The following is a 16,143-nucleotide window of genomic DNA, read 5'->3' as shown; positions in this document are numbered from 1 at the left end:
AGTATACGTATATTTTCACTCCTGCCCTCTGTTCTGTTGTTGTCATATATGTATCATAAACCCCCCAAAATATTATTTTTGCTTCAAATGGTCAATAATTTTTCAAGATATATAAAAATAAATTAACAATCTTTATACTTAACAACATATTTATAGTTTCTAGTGTTTTTCATTCTTTTTACATAGATCTGCATTTCTGTCAAGTATCATTTTCCTTCAACCTGAAGAAATTCCTTTAATAATTCTTGTAGTGCTTATCTCCTAGTGATTAATTCTTTCTGTTTTTCTGTGTCTGAAAAGATTTTTATTTTGCCTTAGTTTTCAAAGATATTTTCATAGGGAGTAGAATTGTAGGTTGGCTTTTCCCTCCAGCACTTCCATTGTTTTCTACCTTGCATTATTTCTGAGGAGCAATCTGCAATAATTCTTATATTTGTTTCTTTATATGTTATTTTCTCTCCTTTGGCTGTTTTTTAAGATATTTTCTTTCCACTGATTTTTAGCAATTTGACTATAATGCCCCTTATTGTTCTTCATGTTTCTTTTTGGGGGGGGGGTTCATTGACCTTTTTGGATATATGGGTCCAAATTTGGAAAATATTCAAGCACTGTTTTTTCGAAACCTCTTTGCTCCCCTTTACAACTTTCATCATACATCTTTTAGGTTGCTTGAAGTTGTCTCTGCGTTCATCAATACTGTGTTTTATTTATTTTTTAGAGTTCTTTTTTCCTCAGTGCTTCATTTTAGATAATTTTATTATTTGAAGATATTTTGATATATCTTCAAGTTCACTAGTCATTTCCTCTGTTGTGTTTTGTTTGCTGTTAATCCCATCCAGTATATTTTTTTCTCTTCATTGTATTTTTATCTCTAGAAGTTTGAGTCTTTCTTATGCCTTTATCTCTCTCCTTGTCATGTTCATACTTTCTTCTCCTTGAACATACAGAGTATATTTATCATAGTTGTTTTATTGTCCTCACATTAATTCTATCATATGGGAAATTCCTGGGTCTGTTTCTGTTGTTGACTTTTATCTTTATCCTGAGTTATATTTCTTGCTTCTTTGCCTACCTGGTAATTTTTTATTGGATGCTAGACTTTTAAAAAAATCTTTAGAATATATTCAAGCTTTGTTTAAGGATCATTTGGAAACAGTTTGATCCTTTTGGTTCTTTTCTGCAGGGTTTGTTAGGTCCAGAACAGCCTTTGGTGTAGTATTAAAATGGCTCACTATTGAGATAGTACTCTCCGAGGATCCTACTTAGTGTTTAGTTAGGGCGTCTTTTCATTTTGACTGTCACGAACATGAGCTATTCTCAGCCTAGTGTAAACTCTTGGGATTGTTCTGCCTACGTCTTTCTGGTGGTTCTTTCCCCAGCTTTGATAGTGTCATCACATGCACGTGATATACTCAGTTACTTATCAGTACTCACTGCTTATCAGTACTCAGTTACTTGTGTGGTTATTAAATCATTAAACTTCAAACAAGGTTATCACAATGTGTTAGGTATAATGGCACCTAATTCACAGCATACATAATTTCAGATCACCATACGGATGGCACCAGACTAGGTCCTGGCATTGCCAAGGTAGATAAAACCCAGTGTTTACATTCGTGAAACTCATAGTCTATTGGCACAGAAAGATATGCAGACAGATTCAACATTGTATAGCAAATAGTGAGGAAAAATATGTCCACAGTAGTTGATGGAGAAATTTAAGGGAGTAGGATCAAATTATTTGGATTTCTTTTCCATGTTAATTATTTTATCAGTCAAAATTTTCAGTATTTAAAATTTTTCCTATTGGAAGTAAAGTTAGCAATATTTATAATTAATTTAAAACAATTCAGTAAGTTATGGTGAGTTTCCTGAAAGATGCTATGGAAATTACAGTGTGCTATGCACTGTGGATAAGAAGGGATAATATGGTTTTTACAATTTTTCCAGTAAAGATTGCAGATGAGTGGAATTAGCCTAATAGATGAATAAGGTTTTCAATAAGCCTCTTATCAAATTGGGGCTACATTACCCACCTGATGTTTAGTTCTTTTTTTATGTAGATGAGCTGTCTTTGCAATTATATTTTAAGGTCCTTAAGAGCAGGAGCTAACTCTTATTTTTCTTGTTCTGACTTATATGTCATCTATATTTCAGAGGACTGTGCCATAATAGTAGCTTAAAATTTGTTGATTAATTGCTGTGAGCCTGAAGTGTTCTGAGATTGAGCTGTGTGATATATAAAGTTTTTTTAAATGTTTCCTGATTTTGCCTAAATCTAGAAAACAAAAACAAACAAGAAAGAGAAGAGGGAAGGAGAGGAAATGAAAGATGAAGGGAGGGAAAAGATAGGAAAGACAGATCAGCACAGAGGGCTACTTGGTATATATTCTTTCCTATGTTACCCACTCCCATCACCGCATACACCTTTTGAAAATCTTTATTGATATTTTTGAGATTCTGTGTATTGGGAGCACATATTTGATTAGCAAATGTGGGGGACCACTGTAAGTTTTAGGACTCTTAATTTTGCAAAACTGCTAGTGGTGTATGCATAGTTCATTCCAATTATCAAACAGGTTAAGAATCTCAGGCAAGTGTTACTGCATTTATTTTCGTAAATGGAGGAGTCAAGGCAAAATAGATGTAAAGTACAAGTAGAGAAAAGTTGAAATTGTTACTGTTCTTAGTCTGACTCGGTTCAGGTCACTCACCTTTATAGGTCTAAGATTAAATTGATGCTGTAGTTCAGAGCTCTAATTCTTGTGTGTAATGACTTAGATCCTTGCCAGAATGGAGGTTCCTGTGTAGATGGAGTGAATACTTTCTCCTGCCTGTGCCATCCTGGCTTTATTGGGGATAAGTGTCAGACAGACATGAATGAGTGTCTGAGTGAACCCTGTAAGAATGGAGGGACCTGCTCTGACTATGTCAACAGTTACACTTGCAAGTGCCAGTCGGGATTTGATGGAGTCCACTGTGAGAACAACATTGACGAGTGCACTGAGAGGTGAGCAACCCATATTCTCAGCCACAAGTGTCTTATGGGAAAAAGAGGGAAAGGAGGGAAAACTACAGAGCACAATGCTGGGGTTACAGGGCAAGGATAAGGGTCCACCTGGGTCCCATTCCATCGTCTTCTATTGCCTACTTCCTGATTCTCTGTAGATGTATAGTTAGCAGGTCAAAGGTGAGAGGTTGTAAAGCTTAGTGGGATGGACCATCATTTATTTCTAATGCTTAGGGAAAAGGAAGAGTTATAATTCTGTTCCATTCTCCTCTCGGTCCCTTGTTCATTTCCTTTGACATTTTAAAAATTCCTATTTTTTTTGCATGTTTGTCATCACTCTATGGTAATTTCTAGGTGGGTTTTTTTTTTTTTTTCAACAAGTTTGTTCTGTTTCTCTTTCAGAAAGAAACCTAGAGTCAAGAGCTACTTATTTAGCACTTTCCTTATAAATTAAATTGACTTAGGGGTAAAATGAAATGTGATACATGGAAAACTACAGGACTGGGTAAAACCTGGTAACCTTCACTTTCTCTGGGAATCTCTAATAAACTCAGCCTTTTATATACTCCTGTAACCTTTTTGGTTGTAGAAATGAAGCTGGGACTCAGGCTGATTGACACCCAGTCTAATTTGGAAAAAGAAAATGTATTAGATCTAGGAATTTAAGACGTTCAGGAGTATTTGCCTCTGTAACATGTTAGATTCTAGGATCCGTACTTTTAAATAGCAGGTCAGAGGAACCAGATTACATAGCTGGCATTGTTCTCTCTGCTTCTCAGCTCCTGTTTCAATGGTGGCACCTGTATCGACGGGATTAACTCCTTCTCTTGCTTGTGCCCTGTGGGCTTCACTGGCCCCTTCTGCCTCCATGAGATCAATGAATGCAACTCTCATCCATGCCTAAATGAAGGAATATGTGTCGATGGCCTGGGTACTTACCGCTGCACCTGCCCCTTGGGCTACACTGGGAAAAACTGTCAGGTAATTAAATTTCAGCCCACTCAGCTCCCACAGAGTAGCTGAATATTACACGTATTTCTCTTCTAAGCAAAATGAGCCCCTCCTAAAAAGGAAAACTCTGGCTCTCAGGGGGGAGGTCTCTGAGATAAATCTGCATAAGTTCTTAATAGCTGGCAGATTCCAAAATGGTGACTGGCAAGATTATACAGATTAACAAGCATGAGATGATTATAACAAGCTAACCAAGAACTGCAGAGAAATACATGTGGGAAATAAGTGCATAAGCAGTACTTATGTTGGAAATACAAAAAGGGAAATAAAGAACAGTCTAAGTAAAGTCTTTAAAGCTCAGATACAGTATCTAGGGGGAATATAATAATTATTATTATGTCTTACAGTGTTGTAACATTCTCAAAACCAAGCTAGTTACATGTCTTTTAAATTCAAATATGTGAATATGCATTTTTATAGACTCTCAGAGCCAACGAGGGCAGCCTTTCATTTCATGAAAGAAGAAACTGAGTCCCAAAGGGGGCAAAGAAACCTTTCCAAGGTTGCGTACCAAACAATATTGTCTTTATTTATTTTTACTTTTTAAATTTATTTGAGAGAGAACGAACAAGTGAGGGGAGGGACAGAGGGACAGAGGGACAAGCAGACTCCCCGCTGAGTGCAGAGCCTGACATGGAGCCAGATGCAGGGATTGATCCCAGGACCCTGAGATCATGACCTGAGCTGAAGTCAGATGCTGACTGAGCCATCCAGGCACCCACATTGTATTTAATTTTATGCTATTTTTACCTCTTAAACAATGCTAGAATGATAGAATAACAGAACTCCAAAGAATTTAGGACTAAGTGGCCAAATTTAACTAGCGTTACGAGGTGCACTTCAGTTAGGCTTTGGCTATATTGGACGTGCAAATACTTACCTCTGCATATTAAACAGCTTGATGCTGATTCTGTGGATCAGAAGTTTATTCTTCCTTGGGCTCTTGCTCATTTTCACAGTGTGAGGTTACAGGTACCAGGGAGTGCTCCACACATACCCACTGACCCCTTCTTTTACAAACACTCCATGAGTGTGACCTTGCTCTCCTGGGGGTCAGCTCACCCCATGCGAGTTATGGAGAAAGGGACTAGTCTGCTCATATTCTCTGCCTCATGGTTTTCATAAGCCTAATTTTCTCCCCTCTAAATAAGCTCTGTGACAGCTTTTAGGTTTATTGATAGGCTTTAAGTCCTTTTACTCATATTTACCGTGGACAGATTTGATTGAGACCCATGTGGATTTCTCCCACAGGATTAGCACAGATGTTATGGACCTGACAGCTATAATTTCTTTCTTTCTGGCTGTACAGGGTGGCCACAGATCTGGACATAATCATAACATAGTGAATAACTTAAACTATTAGGATCCCTCAAATTCTTAAACTTCCGTGGTAAGAACTTTTTAAATAGCAGAGCTAAGAAGAATTAGACTATATTAAATGATTGAATTACCTGAGAACATTGGACTGTTTTAAGACTTGGCCGAGGGCTCTTTTTTTTTTTTTAATTAGTGTGCTTTCCTTTGATTCTTAAAAAGCAGTGTGACTTATTTTCTTCTTTTTTGATATGTGGATGTTGGATGTATCCTTCTGTTTCAGACCCTGGTGAACCTCTGTAGTCGGTCTCCATGTAAGAACAAAGGTACCTGCATTCAGGAAAAAGCAGAGTCCCGGTGCCTGTGTCCATCCGGATGGGCTGGTGCTTACTGTGATGTGCCCAATGTATCCTGTGAGGTGGCGGCCTTCCACAGAGGTGAGCTCTGCCCCCTCAGGCTCCAGGGTCACTCCCCAAAGTATTGGCCAACTAGCAGCGTTTTAGGGGCAGGTATTGTTACCCTGGGAAGAGCGGACAGTGGTGGGTGGTCAAGGCTCTACAGAAAGGTCTGAGAGGGAAGGTGAAAAGGCAGAGGCACAGGCTTAGAGATTCTAAAAAAGAAGTGTGTGTAAAATGAAATGAGGGCATAGTCCACTTTTAGCACTTATTTCTTTTCTTTTTAAAGATTTATTTATTTATTTTAGAAAGAGAGAGTGAGAGAGCAGCGGATAGAAAGGGGAGGGTGGACAGAGAAAGGGAGAATCTCAAGCAGACTCCATGCTCAGCATGGAGCCCAACATGGGGTCTCCATCCCACAACCCTGAGGTCGCTACCTGAGCTGAAGTCAAGAGTCGGACGCTTCACTGAGCCACCCAGGCACCCCAGGGCTGGTTTATTTTCAATATAAATCTGATGCTAAGGGCCATGAACTAGATAAGACCATAATTAGTTGGTCTGAACCTGACACATTGTGTGCTCTTCTGTGATGTTTCTTCTTGTACTTGGTTTCCTAGGGGTGTCCACTGACCACCTGTGCCAGCACTCCGGCGTCTGCATCAATGCTGGCAACTCACATCACTGCCAGTGCCCCCTGGGCTACACTGGGAGCTACTGTGAGGAGCAGCTTGATGAGTGCTCATCCAATCCCTGCCAGCACGGAGCCACCTGCAGGGACTTCATCGGCGGGTACAGATGTGAGGTAAGATGAGCGGGCAGGGGTCAGAGACCTCCCAATGATGGTGCAACTATTGTGAGCACTAGCGTACTGAAGTTAGCTGCTTATGACTTATTTTTATAATTTATAGATTTTTTTTTTTAACCAGTCACTATTATATTGTTTACCAACCACCACTGGCTTCAGTCTCCTTGTGTAATAAGTTCACATGGCTCCAGTAAGGTATTTTTATAGAGGTCTGGAACCATCTCACTTGCATAGAGTTGCCTCCGGATTCAGAGCCAGCATTCACTTCCAGAGTGTATTTCACAGGCCAGCAGTTCCGTGGCCCCTGGGACTTCCCTGAATAGCAGCTGAGATAGGAGAAGCCACTTTGAGGTGTGTCCCAAGGTTGCTTAGCCTGTTCCGTGTAGCATCACACTAAGTATGACATGTATATATTTGAGGAAGTGTTGTGTCTGTTAAGGAACATGTCACTGTCTTCCTAATGGTTGGGCTGATAATGGGTAGTGCAAGATGTTAACAAAACACCAGGGATTTGGATTTCACAGCAATTCAGGCCACCAAGGAACATTGAGAAAAGCTTTACTTTTCATGAAGGAGCTAAAGATGGCCTCTTTATATTGGCCCTGCAGTTATTCCTTCACAGTGGGCTGGGACCTGTTAGTTCAAAAGCCACCAGTGCCAAACTCAAATTTTTACACATCCAGTTGTTCTAAAAATAGCCCTAATAAAGCAGATTTTTAGCCATGTAGAGCCTTTCTTCTTTGCATATTCTGCAAAGCTGTACCCAATATCTGCAATCCATAGGTAAGCCCCAGGACAGAAAGACCCCAAGCCAGTGCTGCCCTTCAGAGCTCTCTGACACAGAGACTGTGGCCTGGCTGCACCAAACATGTAAGCCTCCTCTCTGCTACCCCCTTCCCTTGGAATTCATTTGCCCTCTTCTCCTTACCTTCCTCTCTGCTCTGGACAGTCTCATGCTGAGGGATGCCCTCACATGCAAACCTGTTAAAGCATTGCCCGATAAAGCCACTTCATGGTCAGGGTCTTTTTCCTCGATCAGCCCTGAAATCCCTCAAACAGCTACATCTACCATGTTAGCTAACACACCCCTCCCCCATCTCAACCAGTTTCTCATACATATGTGCAGTTTCCTGAGTGTAGAGATCAATAAATGCAGTGTGTTTCCTGCTATCCACACATACCGTTGAACTGAGTCATAGGGTCCTCATTGCGTACCAAGGAATGCATATTTTAAAGATGGGAAAACCTGCATTGAGGAGCAATGCAAGTTTTGCACAGGCATCAACTCTGAAATATCCCTCAGAATGTTGAGTCCTTGCCTTTGTTATAAAGTGGCTTTTCAGCTGGAAGATGTTAATGTCAGCAGTCTGCAAGTTGGCCGTGCGCAGGATGATTGGTAGAGCGGGTGATGGTGCTGGAGAAGCATAGAAGAGCTGGATGGGGGCAGGGGGTGGGCAGAGGTATGCAGCAACCTTCAGATCTCATTTGCTGTGGTGGTCTGTTTCCAATAATGGTCCAATGTTTCTTCCTTTTTGCTTGTTCCTGTCAGTGTGTCCCAGGCTATCAGGGCGTCAATTGCGAGTATGAAGTAGATGAGTGCCAGAATCAGCCATGCCAGAACGGGGGCACCTGTGTCGACCTTGTGAACCACTTCAAATGCTCCTGTCCACCAGGCACTCGAGGTATGATGTCAGCCCTGCCTGTCTCCATCTAGGGCATTTTCTTCAGTTGTAAATCCATTTTTAGTGTGGAGGAGGTTTTAAAAAATTAACCATTTAGTTCTGGATTCTGGTAACTCAGGCCATCTCATTCTCTCATCTCTTGCCTAGCTCTGATGTTCTGACTCATGTTCTCCGTTCTGTCTGGTTGTTGTTGACATCTTATGTTCCATGAAACACAGAATGTGGAAATGATGCAGTGTTGCAACAAAATTAGCCTGGTTAGCAAGATTTCTTGGTACTTCAAGGGAAAATAACTAGTGGTCTCTTGAGTAAGCAATTCACATTTACTAGCTTGTGTGTTTTTTTAAACTTGCCAAGTATTGCCTCCATAAGGTGGGGGAATGAATGAAATGAAAACATTTGCCTATTTTTATAAGCCCAGGGGAGGAAGCTAGTGGCCTAAGGCTGTAACTAAGAATTGTGGTAAAGCTTACGGAGTCCAGCCCTAGACTGAATGATGGGTCATCAGTCTACCATGGGCATTGCCCCTGCCTCCAAACAATCTTCTGGAGAGAGCTTGGAATACTGTTTCTTAGAAGAGGTGTAGTTATAACCGTTCTGAGCAGCCTGTAAAAAGTAAAGCTGAGGCCATCCACAATGGTGAGAAATTCATCTCCGTGTTGAAGAGAATAGAATGTCAGGAAGTATTTACACTTTCTTAGACCTTTGTGCCAGTGAACTTTGATAATTTATCTTCCTTGAGTTCAGGGTTTGGCTAAATTAAAATAGGAGAGAGGGCCCCAGTAATAGGATAGTTATCAAGCAATGAGGTTGAAGGGGAAGAGAAAACTCAAGAGAAACAGCCTTTAAATATTTAAAGGTTTGTCCTATGAAAAGGGGATTTGTTCTCTGCTTTAGAAATCAATAGTTGAAAGAGAAGTAGAAGTGATTTTTATTCATTATTAGTTTGTTCCTTTTAATAATTTTACTGTTTAGGATAAGCTCCGATTCTGGTGGTAGCGATTAAGCCTCAGATCTCAGTGGCTTCACACAACAATGGGTTTTTTTTTTTGTCACTTGAAGTCTTGAGTGTCTCTGAGATATGAGGTTGCAAGCACTTGGCCTCCAAGGCCTCCACAACAGAGGAGGAGGCACAGACTTGTAGGGTCATGGAGTAGCTCTCCCTACCTCAGTCTGGACATGACACCCATCCTTATTGCTCATAGTACGTTGGCCAGAATTAGTAAAATGGTGTCAATCTGACTCAGCGGGAGACTGGGAGTGTGGGAGAGCACATGGATATTCATTGCACGCTAAGATTTCTGCTGTACCATAAATGTTTTATGAATTACAGGTGTCAGTCCTAGGATGGACCATTTCATAAGGCAACAGAAGTTCTCTCTTCTGTTTGTTAAGGATGGCTTAAACAATAGTTTTGCTATTAGTATTGACAGTCATTTTCTTTCAATACTTTGAATATGTCATCCTACTGCTTTTTGACCTCTAGGTTTTTGTTTTTGTCTTTTAATGAGAAATCAGCTGTTAACCTTATTGAGGATCCCTTGTACGTGATAAGTTGCTTCTCCCTTGGTACTTTCAAAATTCTCTCATTGTTTTTGTCTTATGACCTTTTGGTTATGATATGTGTAGGTATGGATCTCTGAGTTTATCATGCTTAGAATTCATTGAGTTATCTATCATATTCTGTGTGCTCGGTTAGATACGTAGAGTGGTATTTATTTCTCCTTTCTTGACTTCTCTGGCCATTGGTGAACCTTCAGGAGACTGTCAAATCCTGTAAGTTCATTGTGAGAGTTATCACAATGATTGTTTTTATTTCAGTACTCCTGATCTTTGGATCTTGGCCTGGGGGGGCCTCAGGTTCGAGTTCAAGGCTAACTGTTCTATGTATCCCTACTACTTTGCTTCAGGCTGAGGTTGAGCTCTTCTCACTTGATAGGTCTGTCTTTTACTGCTGGTTCCATTCTGATGGGATGATAGGCATCAGTGTTCATTTTACTAGCAGCCCCTAATTACCAAGTATTCTGTGTAAGGGGAATCACAAACTGGTTTTGTTTTTTACTGTCTTGTTTTTGATTTCGTTTGTAATTAGGTAATATATGTACATGTCCCAAATTTTATATATAGACACACACACACTTAAATACATACACATGTAGCAGAAGCATAAAGTGAAAATTCTTTCCAGTCCTCTTCCCCATACCTAGTTCTCCCTCTCCCACAAACAAGTAACTTCCACTTTATTTTAGTTTCTTGTGTTATCTTCTATTTTTTATGTGTCCTTCAGAATTTCTTTATGTATATAGAAGCCAAATACAAAGATATTTTTATTTACCCCACTTGTTACTCTGAAGATAAGGCATTAGATAAATTCTTGCATTGATTTTTTTTTTACATAATTGGAGATGTTTCTATATTAATTTATAGAACTTCCTTCATCTTTTTCATCCTGCAGAATTTTGAGCATAATATATTGAACCAGTATCCTAGTGATAAAACTTTGGGTTTCTTGCATGTGTATATTTGTAGATAAATTTTCAGAAATGGAATCGCTGGATTAGAGAATTAATGTATATTTGTAATTCTGATTGATATTCCTGATTCTTGGCATATGAGCATATTGGCTTCTCCTCAGTGAGGATGACTGTATTCTCATCTATGAGTCATTTGGTTTTCCTCTTTCAGTGGCTTCTCTGTTTGTATCTATATCCTTTTTTCCCTATTACATTGTTCACCTTAATATTCTACAGAGATTAACTATGATACAAAATATTCTCAATTTATTATTTTTTGTCTTTGATTTTCTTTATGATTTTTTTCATGTAGAGCTTTTTATTTTTATTTTTTTAAGATTTATTTATTTATTTAAGAGGGAGAGGGTGGGGAGGGGGCAGAGAGAGAGGGAGAGAGAGAATCTAAAGCAGACTCAGCGCTGAGCACAGAGCTTAAGTGGGGCTCGATCTTAGGACCCCAAGATCAGTGACCTGAGCTGAAACCATGAGTGAGATGCTCAACCAACTGAGCCACCCAGGCACCCCGGAGCTTTTTCAGCAACACGTTCTACACTCTAAGATGATAAAGGCATTCTCCCATATTTTCTTTAAGTACTAGAATACCGGAGCACTTTTTCCATGTGGCTACTGATTTGTCCCAACACAATTTACTCAATATTTGATCTTTTATACAATAATTTGAGATGGCAGCTTTATCAAATTCTAGATTCCCTTGTGTATTTAGGTGTTTTTCTGGACTTTTTTTCTTTATTGTTCTATTAATTTATCAATACCACTCTGTTTTAATTATTAAGGATCTTTGTTTTCGGGGTTTTCCAGGCTATGGTTATAGTTTCTTTTTTCATGTAACTTTAGAGTCAGATTGTCTATTAAAAAATCCTGGTGGCATTTTTTATGGGGATCACATTACATTTATGAATCTGCATAAGGAAACCTGACATCTTTACGATGAAGAATCTTCCTGGCCAAATCATAACATCTTTTCATTTATTCAGATCTCCTTTTGTGTCTTTCAGGGCTATTTTAAAGTTTTCATATAGGTATAGTACATTTCTTTTTAAGATTATTCCTATAATTTTGTCTCTTTCTATTGCTATTGAAAATGAGGTCTTTTTTTCCTTTTTTATTTTTTTAAAGATTTTATGTATTTATTTGAGAGAGAGACAGAGCATGAGCAGGGGGCAGGGGCAGAGAGAGAGGGAGAGAGTCAAGTAGACTCCCTACTGAGCACGGAGCCCGAGATGGGGCTTCATCCCAGGACCCTGGATCAGAACTTGAGCCAAAGTCAGACGCTTAACCAACTGAGCCACCCAGGTTCCCTCTTTTTCCTTTTTAATAGTCTTGCTTGTATGCTACAAATATAAGTGGCAAGAATACAGAACTGTTTTCCTTTCTTTTGTAATTTTTTGAATCATTCATGGAATCATCTCTAGAATTGTCATTGATTTCCTTCGTACTCTCAAAAATATATACAGATATTCATACTAGATAGCTCATTTACATCTATAGTACATTAAATGAGTTCTATTTTAAATGGAATAACCTTTGAGCTCTCAACAGGATATTTCCTCTATAATTTTTAAAAATAAGAAACTTAGTACACATTATTTTACAGAAGAAAAGTCAGTGGTCTAAAACTTAAATATATCACTCAAAAATTTAGTTCCAGTTCTTACCAATATTTTTACATACTTATAATCTATGTGTTGATTGTGATAGTCTCTTTTGAACTGTTTTTATAGTTTGAATAAAAGGAATAAATTAATGAAAAATTGCTGGGTGTCTCTTGAGCTCCAGTTTCCTCATCTCTCAGGTGGCATGAAGAATGCCGGCTACTGCCCAGCGGCTGCTTCAGTGGGTTGGGTGGGAGAGTATCCGTGAGGCCCTGAGCATATTCTTTCCGTGTCTCTTACTGGTCACTGGGAGGTTGGCAGCTATCATGGATCAGGAGTGCGCTGCGCCCTGCCCAACCTAAAAGGTCCTATCGCGGATCGAGATGTGTAACCTGAATAACTGCAAAATGCCAACGGGTGGCTCTTTGGCTGGAAAGCAGCGTTCCAAAGAATGTCATCATTCTCTGTCTCTTCTCTCTTTCCCGCAGGCCTGCTTTGTGAAGAGAACATCGATGACTGTGCCGGGGGCCCCCGCTGCCTTAACGGTGGTCAGTGTGTGGATAGGATCGGGGGCTACAGCTGTCGCTGCTTGCCTGGTTTTGCCGGAGAGCGGTGTGAAGGGGACATCAACGAGTGCCTCTCGAACCCCTGCAGCTCTGAGGGCAGCCTGGACTGCATCCAGCTAACCAACGACTACCTGTGTGTCTGCCGCAACGCCTTCACTGGTGAGAGCCTCTCTCGCACCCTCAGCACTCTGCCTCAAAGGGGCTTCGCGTGAGGAAATTGGGCCCCGTATGTCATGTCCCGGAACCAAGTGAAGCTTTTCTCTTACATAGGAAAAACTAGACCAGCTTAATTCAGAGCCCGTTTTTCCTTAGGTCTGTGCTTCATGGATGTTACAGTCCACCTCTGCCTTTTTTGTTTTTCCTGAGATGCTTTCTCTTTTGTTATACACTGATTATATCACACTGTAGCGGAAATAGGAAAAAAGAAATAGAAGGTTGAGAGTGGTTGAGCAAAATAACACTTTTTAATTGGGGCAAAATACCCATAACATAAAGTGTACCATCTTAACCATTTTTAAGTGTACAATTCAGTGGTATTAAATATATTCACATTGCTGTGCTGCCAGCGCCAAATCCATCCACAGAACTCTTTCATCTGAGGAAAATAATGTCTTGTGTTCTGAAACCATACATCTGCTCTGGTTTCATCACCCTATCTCCTTTGGCACGTAATGGCCTGGGTTACTGGGTAGTCACTGCCACGATGACCTTTCCACCTCTGGGACCCAGAGAGTATTAGGATCTTCTAGGTCATCTAAGGGGAGGAGGTCTGATTTGGAGTGTGTTTAAGCAAAAACCAGTTTATGAGGGTATGTACTGGAAAGCTGCAGGGGTATGACCTGCGCAGCTAAGAGTTGGCCATGTTCCCAGTCTCTTCTCAAGCTTCTTCCTTTTCATCACAGATCATAAAGATGACCAAGTCCTGCCTCAGAATAGGGGCTTGTCATAGACACTTATTCGTTATTTCTGAAGATGGGCAGCTTGGTGACTTTGGGGGACCACAGTAGTATCTAACAGTGGCAGGGTCATCAGATACTCAGACGTCTGCCTGGCATTTCTGGAGTCTTTCCAGACTTTATGCTGTAGTAGTATTCCTTGGAAGTCAGATAATAGGCTACAGTAGTCTTCTTAGTAATAATTTGGCAAGTTGGACTCTGCTATACTGTGAGCCCATCTCTAGACTTCCTTCCTTCCTTCCAATTTTAAAGAACCTTGGTAATTTATGAAGAATGGGAGGGATTTTGCACTGTGGAAAATGCCTGGATGTGATATCAAAAGAGAATCAGTCCATGAAGAACATCATACCTATTGAGGCAATGCTGGACGCAAAGAGTGTGAACAGTCTGTCCTACAGCCTCATGTTAGCCATGAGGTGCTTGGGAAGCCAGAGAAGCAAAACTGGCTGCTCTTTCTTTCATTGTCTCTGAGGCTTCCTTTATCTGGAAACCCTGACAATCACAAGAAAGGGGGAAACAGATGAAGGAAGGACTGAAGACCACCTTAAATTAGGGCTCTGCCACCAGGAAGTAGTGGTGATGCATTGTCCACACTTGCGATTCAAAAGAATCCCTCAAGCTCATTGGTTGTAATTATTGTGGGATGCGGTTGCTAGATGAACATTGAGGGGTCATCTGTCCCTGAGCCGCATGTCCATGTGACGGCTGCTCTTGGGTAATGGCTGCTGCTGTGATTTGAAGAGACAGGCACCTATAACCCTTGCCTTTTAATTCTGACTGGCCAAAGCTATGACTATGTTAATTTCCTTTTGAAAGCCCCTCTTCTCTTCGTCAGCGGCTACAGGCCAGCGGGGGCCCATCTCTTGCTGTTTGCTAGGAGGCAACAGCTGTGTCTCCAGGTCTCCCGCTCGGTTCCAGTTGCTTACTTCACTTGATCATTCAGCAGTGGCCTCAAGGTGCCTTCTGTTTTAGAACCGTTTCTAGAGGAAATTAACTCTGGAAAAATTAAGCTGTACTTTAAAGCAGTGCTGATCAGATTATAGAAAGGCTAGAAAATGATTGAAAAGAGATATTATGGATGAAAATACTCTGTAAGGTACAAATCACCACTTGGATGTGTTGGCCTGGTGTAGCCGCTCCTGTTGAAGTTGACTCTTTTAATGAAATGCACTGAACAGTTTTGCTAAATGTTTCTTTTGTCTTATGAAAGCTAAAGTAGCTTCAAAAAAATTAAAAAGGTGAGGTGTCCTTTTCTTTTTCTTCTCTTCCCTTTTTTCTTTCTTTTGGTTGGATTAGAGTGATTTTTCACATCCATGTCCATTCTGTTTTATGAATCTGTTCAGGGATGTGTGTCATGTGTACTTATAGTGTGGGCAAGAAAGATGGGAGTATTAGCCTGAGCCAGTGGCGGTCCAATGAGTGTTTTCCTCATCTTCTCATGTTCCCTTGGGCTTAGAACTCAGCTCGCACCTCTTGCCCCATCCCTCACCATTTGGCTCATTCCCGTCCCAGCAGCGCTCTGTTCAGTAACATGCAGCTACTACTTCTGCCTTTTAAAATTCCTTTCCATTTTTTGCTTTGAGGTCGTCACTGTGAAACTTTCATTGATGTGTGTCCCCAGATGCCTTGCCTGAATGGGGGGACTTGTGCTGTGGCCAGCAACATGCCTGATGGTTTCATTTGTCGTTGTCCCCCGGTAAGTGCCATGGTGTCTATTTAAGGGGCATGCTGTCTTTCATACAGTCTGGACAAAGCTGAGATTAGACCTGGTTTTTCCAAGCTCCATTTGGAACTTTCTTGGTGGGGAGATTTCTTAATTTTAGGTCCTTCACAAAAAAGTGCTGGGGTTTCCCATTTAAAGCTGTTAAGATACTCCCAGAAACAGTGAGCTCCCTAATCTGTGACTCTCAGTCTTTAGAAGCACGGGAAGTGGTGGGATGTTCCTTTGAAAACGGGCTTCTGGGTCCCGTGCCGGAGGGTAGTCTTGCCTCTCAGATTGGGGCAGAGTTGGCTGGAAATGCTACTCTGCTTACATTCCTTAGCAGGGATTATTTGGGAGCAAGCTTCTTGTTACACTAGAAGGAAGCCTATTTTTAGCCATTTGCTGTGCAAACTCTTTGGCCTCTGCCAGAGACTAAAACCTCCCTGAAACAGATCACTATGTGTGAGGACATACCAAAAGGAAACCTGTGCAGTAACTTTGGTCTGGCTGAGCAGGAAATCTAAGAATAAAATGACACGGAAAGCTTTTTAGATGCCCCAGACTCCTGAAATAACG

At 40.7% G+C, this 16,143-nt stretch overlaps 1 protein-coding gene across 1 annotated transcript in view; it reads left to right on the top strand.

Annotated features, from left to right (window-relative positions):
* Positions 1 to 16,143, top strand: part of NOTCH2 (notch receptor 2) — a 159,341-nt gene that overhangs the window by 128,638 nt on the left and 14,560 nt on the right. The window contains exons 18-24 of the mRNA XM_087866205.1: positions 2,782 to 3,010; positions 3,790 to 3,991; positions 5,619 to 5,772; positions 6,348 to 6,532; positions 8,085 to 8,217; positions 12,832 to 13,068; positions 15,449 to 15,561. Coding sequence (XP_087722331.1) covers positions 2,782 to 3,010; positions 3,790 to 3,991; positions 5,619 to 5,772; positions 6,348 to 6,532; positions 8,085 to 8,217; positions 12,832 to 13,068; positions 15,449 to 15,561 — 1,253 coding nt within the window. The remainder of the gene's footprint in view (positions 1 to 2,781; positions 3,011 to 3,789; positions 3,992 to 5,618; positions 5,773 to 6,347; positions 6,533 to 8,084; positions 8,218 to 12,831; positions 13,069 to 15,448; positions 15,562 to 16,143) is intronic.

The sequence above is a fragment of the Ursus americanus genome, chromosome 12 (assembly GCF_024610735.1).
Source record: "Ursus americanus isolate L20-20 chromosome 12, mUrsAme1.1.p, whole genome shotgun sequence".
Taxonomy (NCBI): Eukaryota; Metazoa; Chordata; class Mammalia; order Carnivora; family Ursidae; genus Ursus; species Ursus americanus.
The sequence above is the reverse complement of the archived record's forward strand: the minus strand, read 5'-3'. Positions and strand labels throughout refer to the sequence as shown.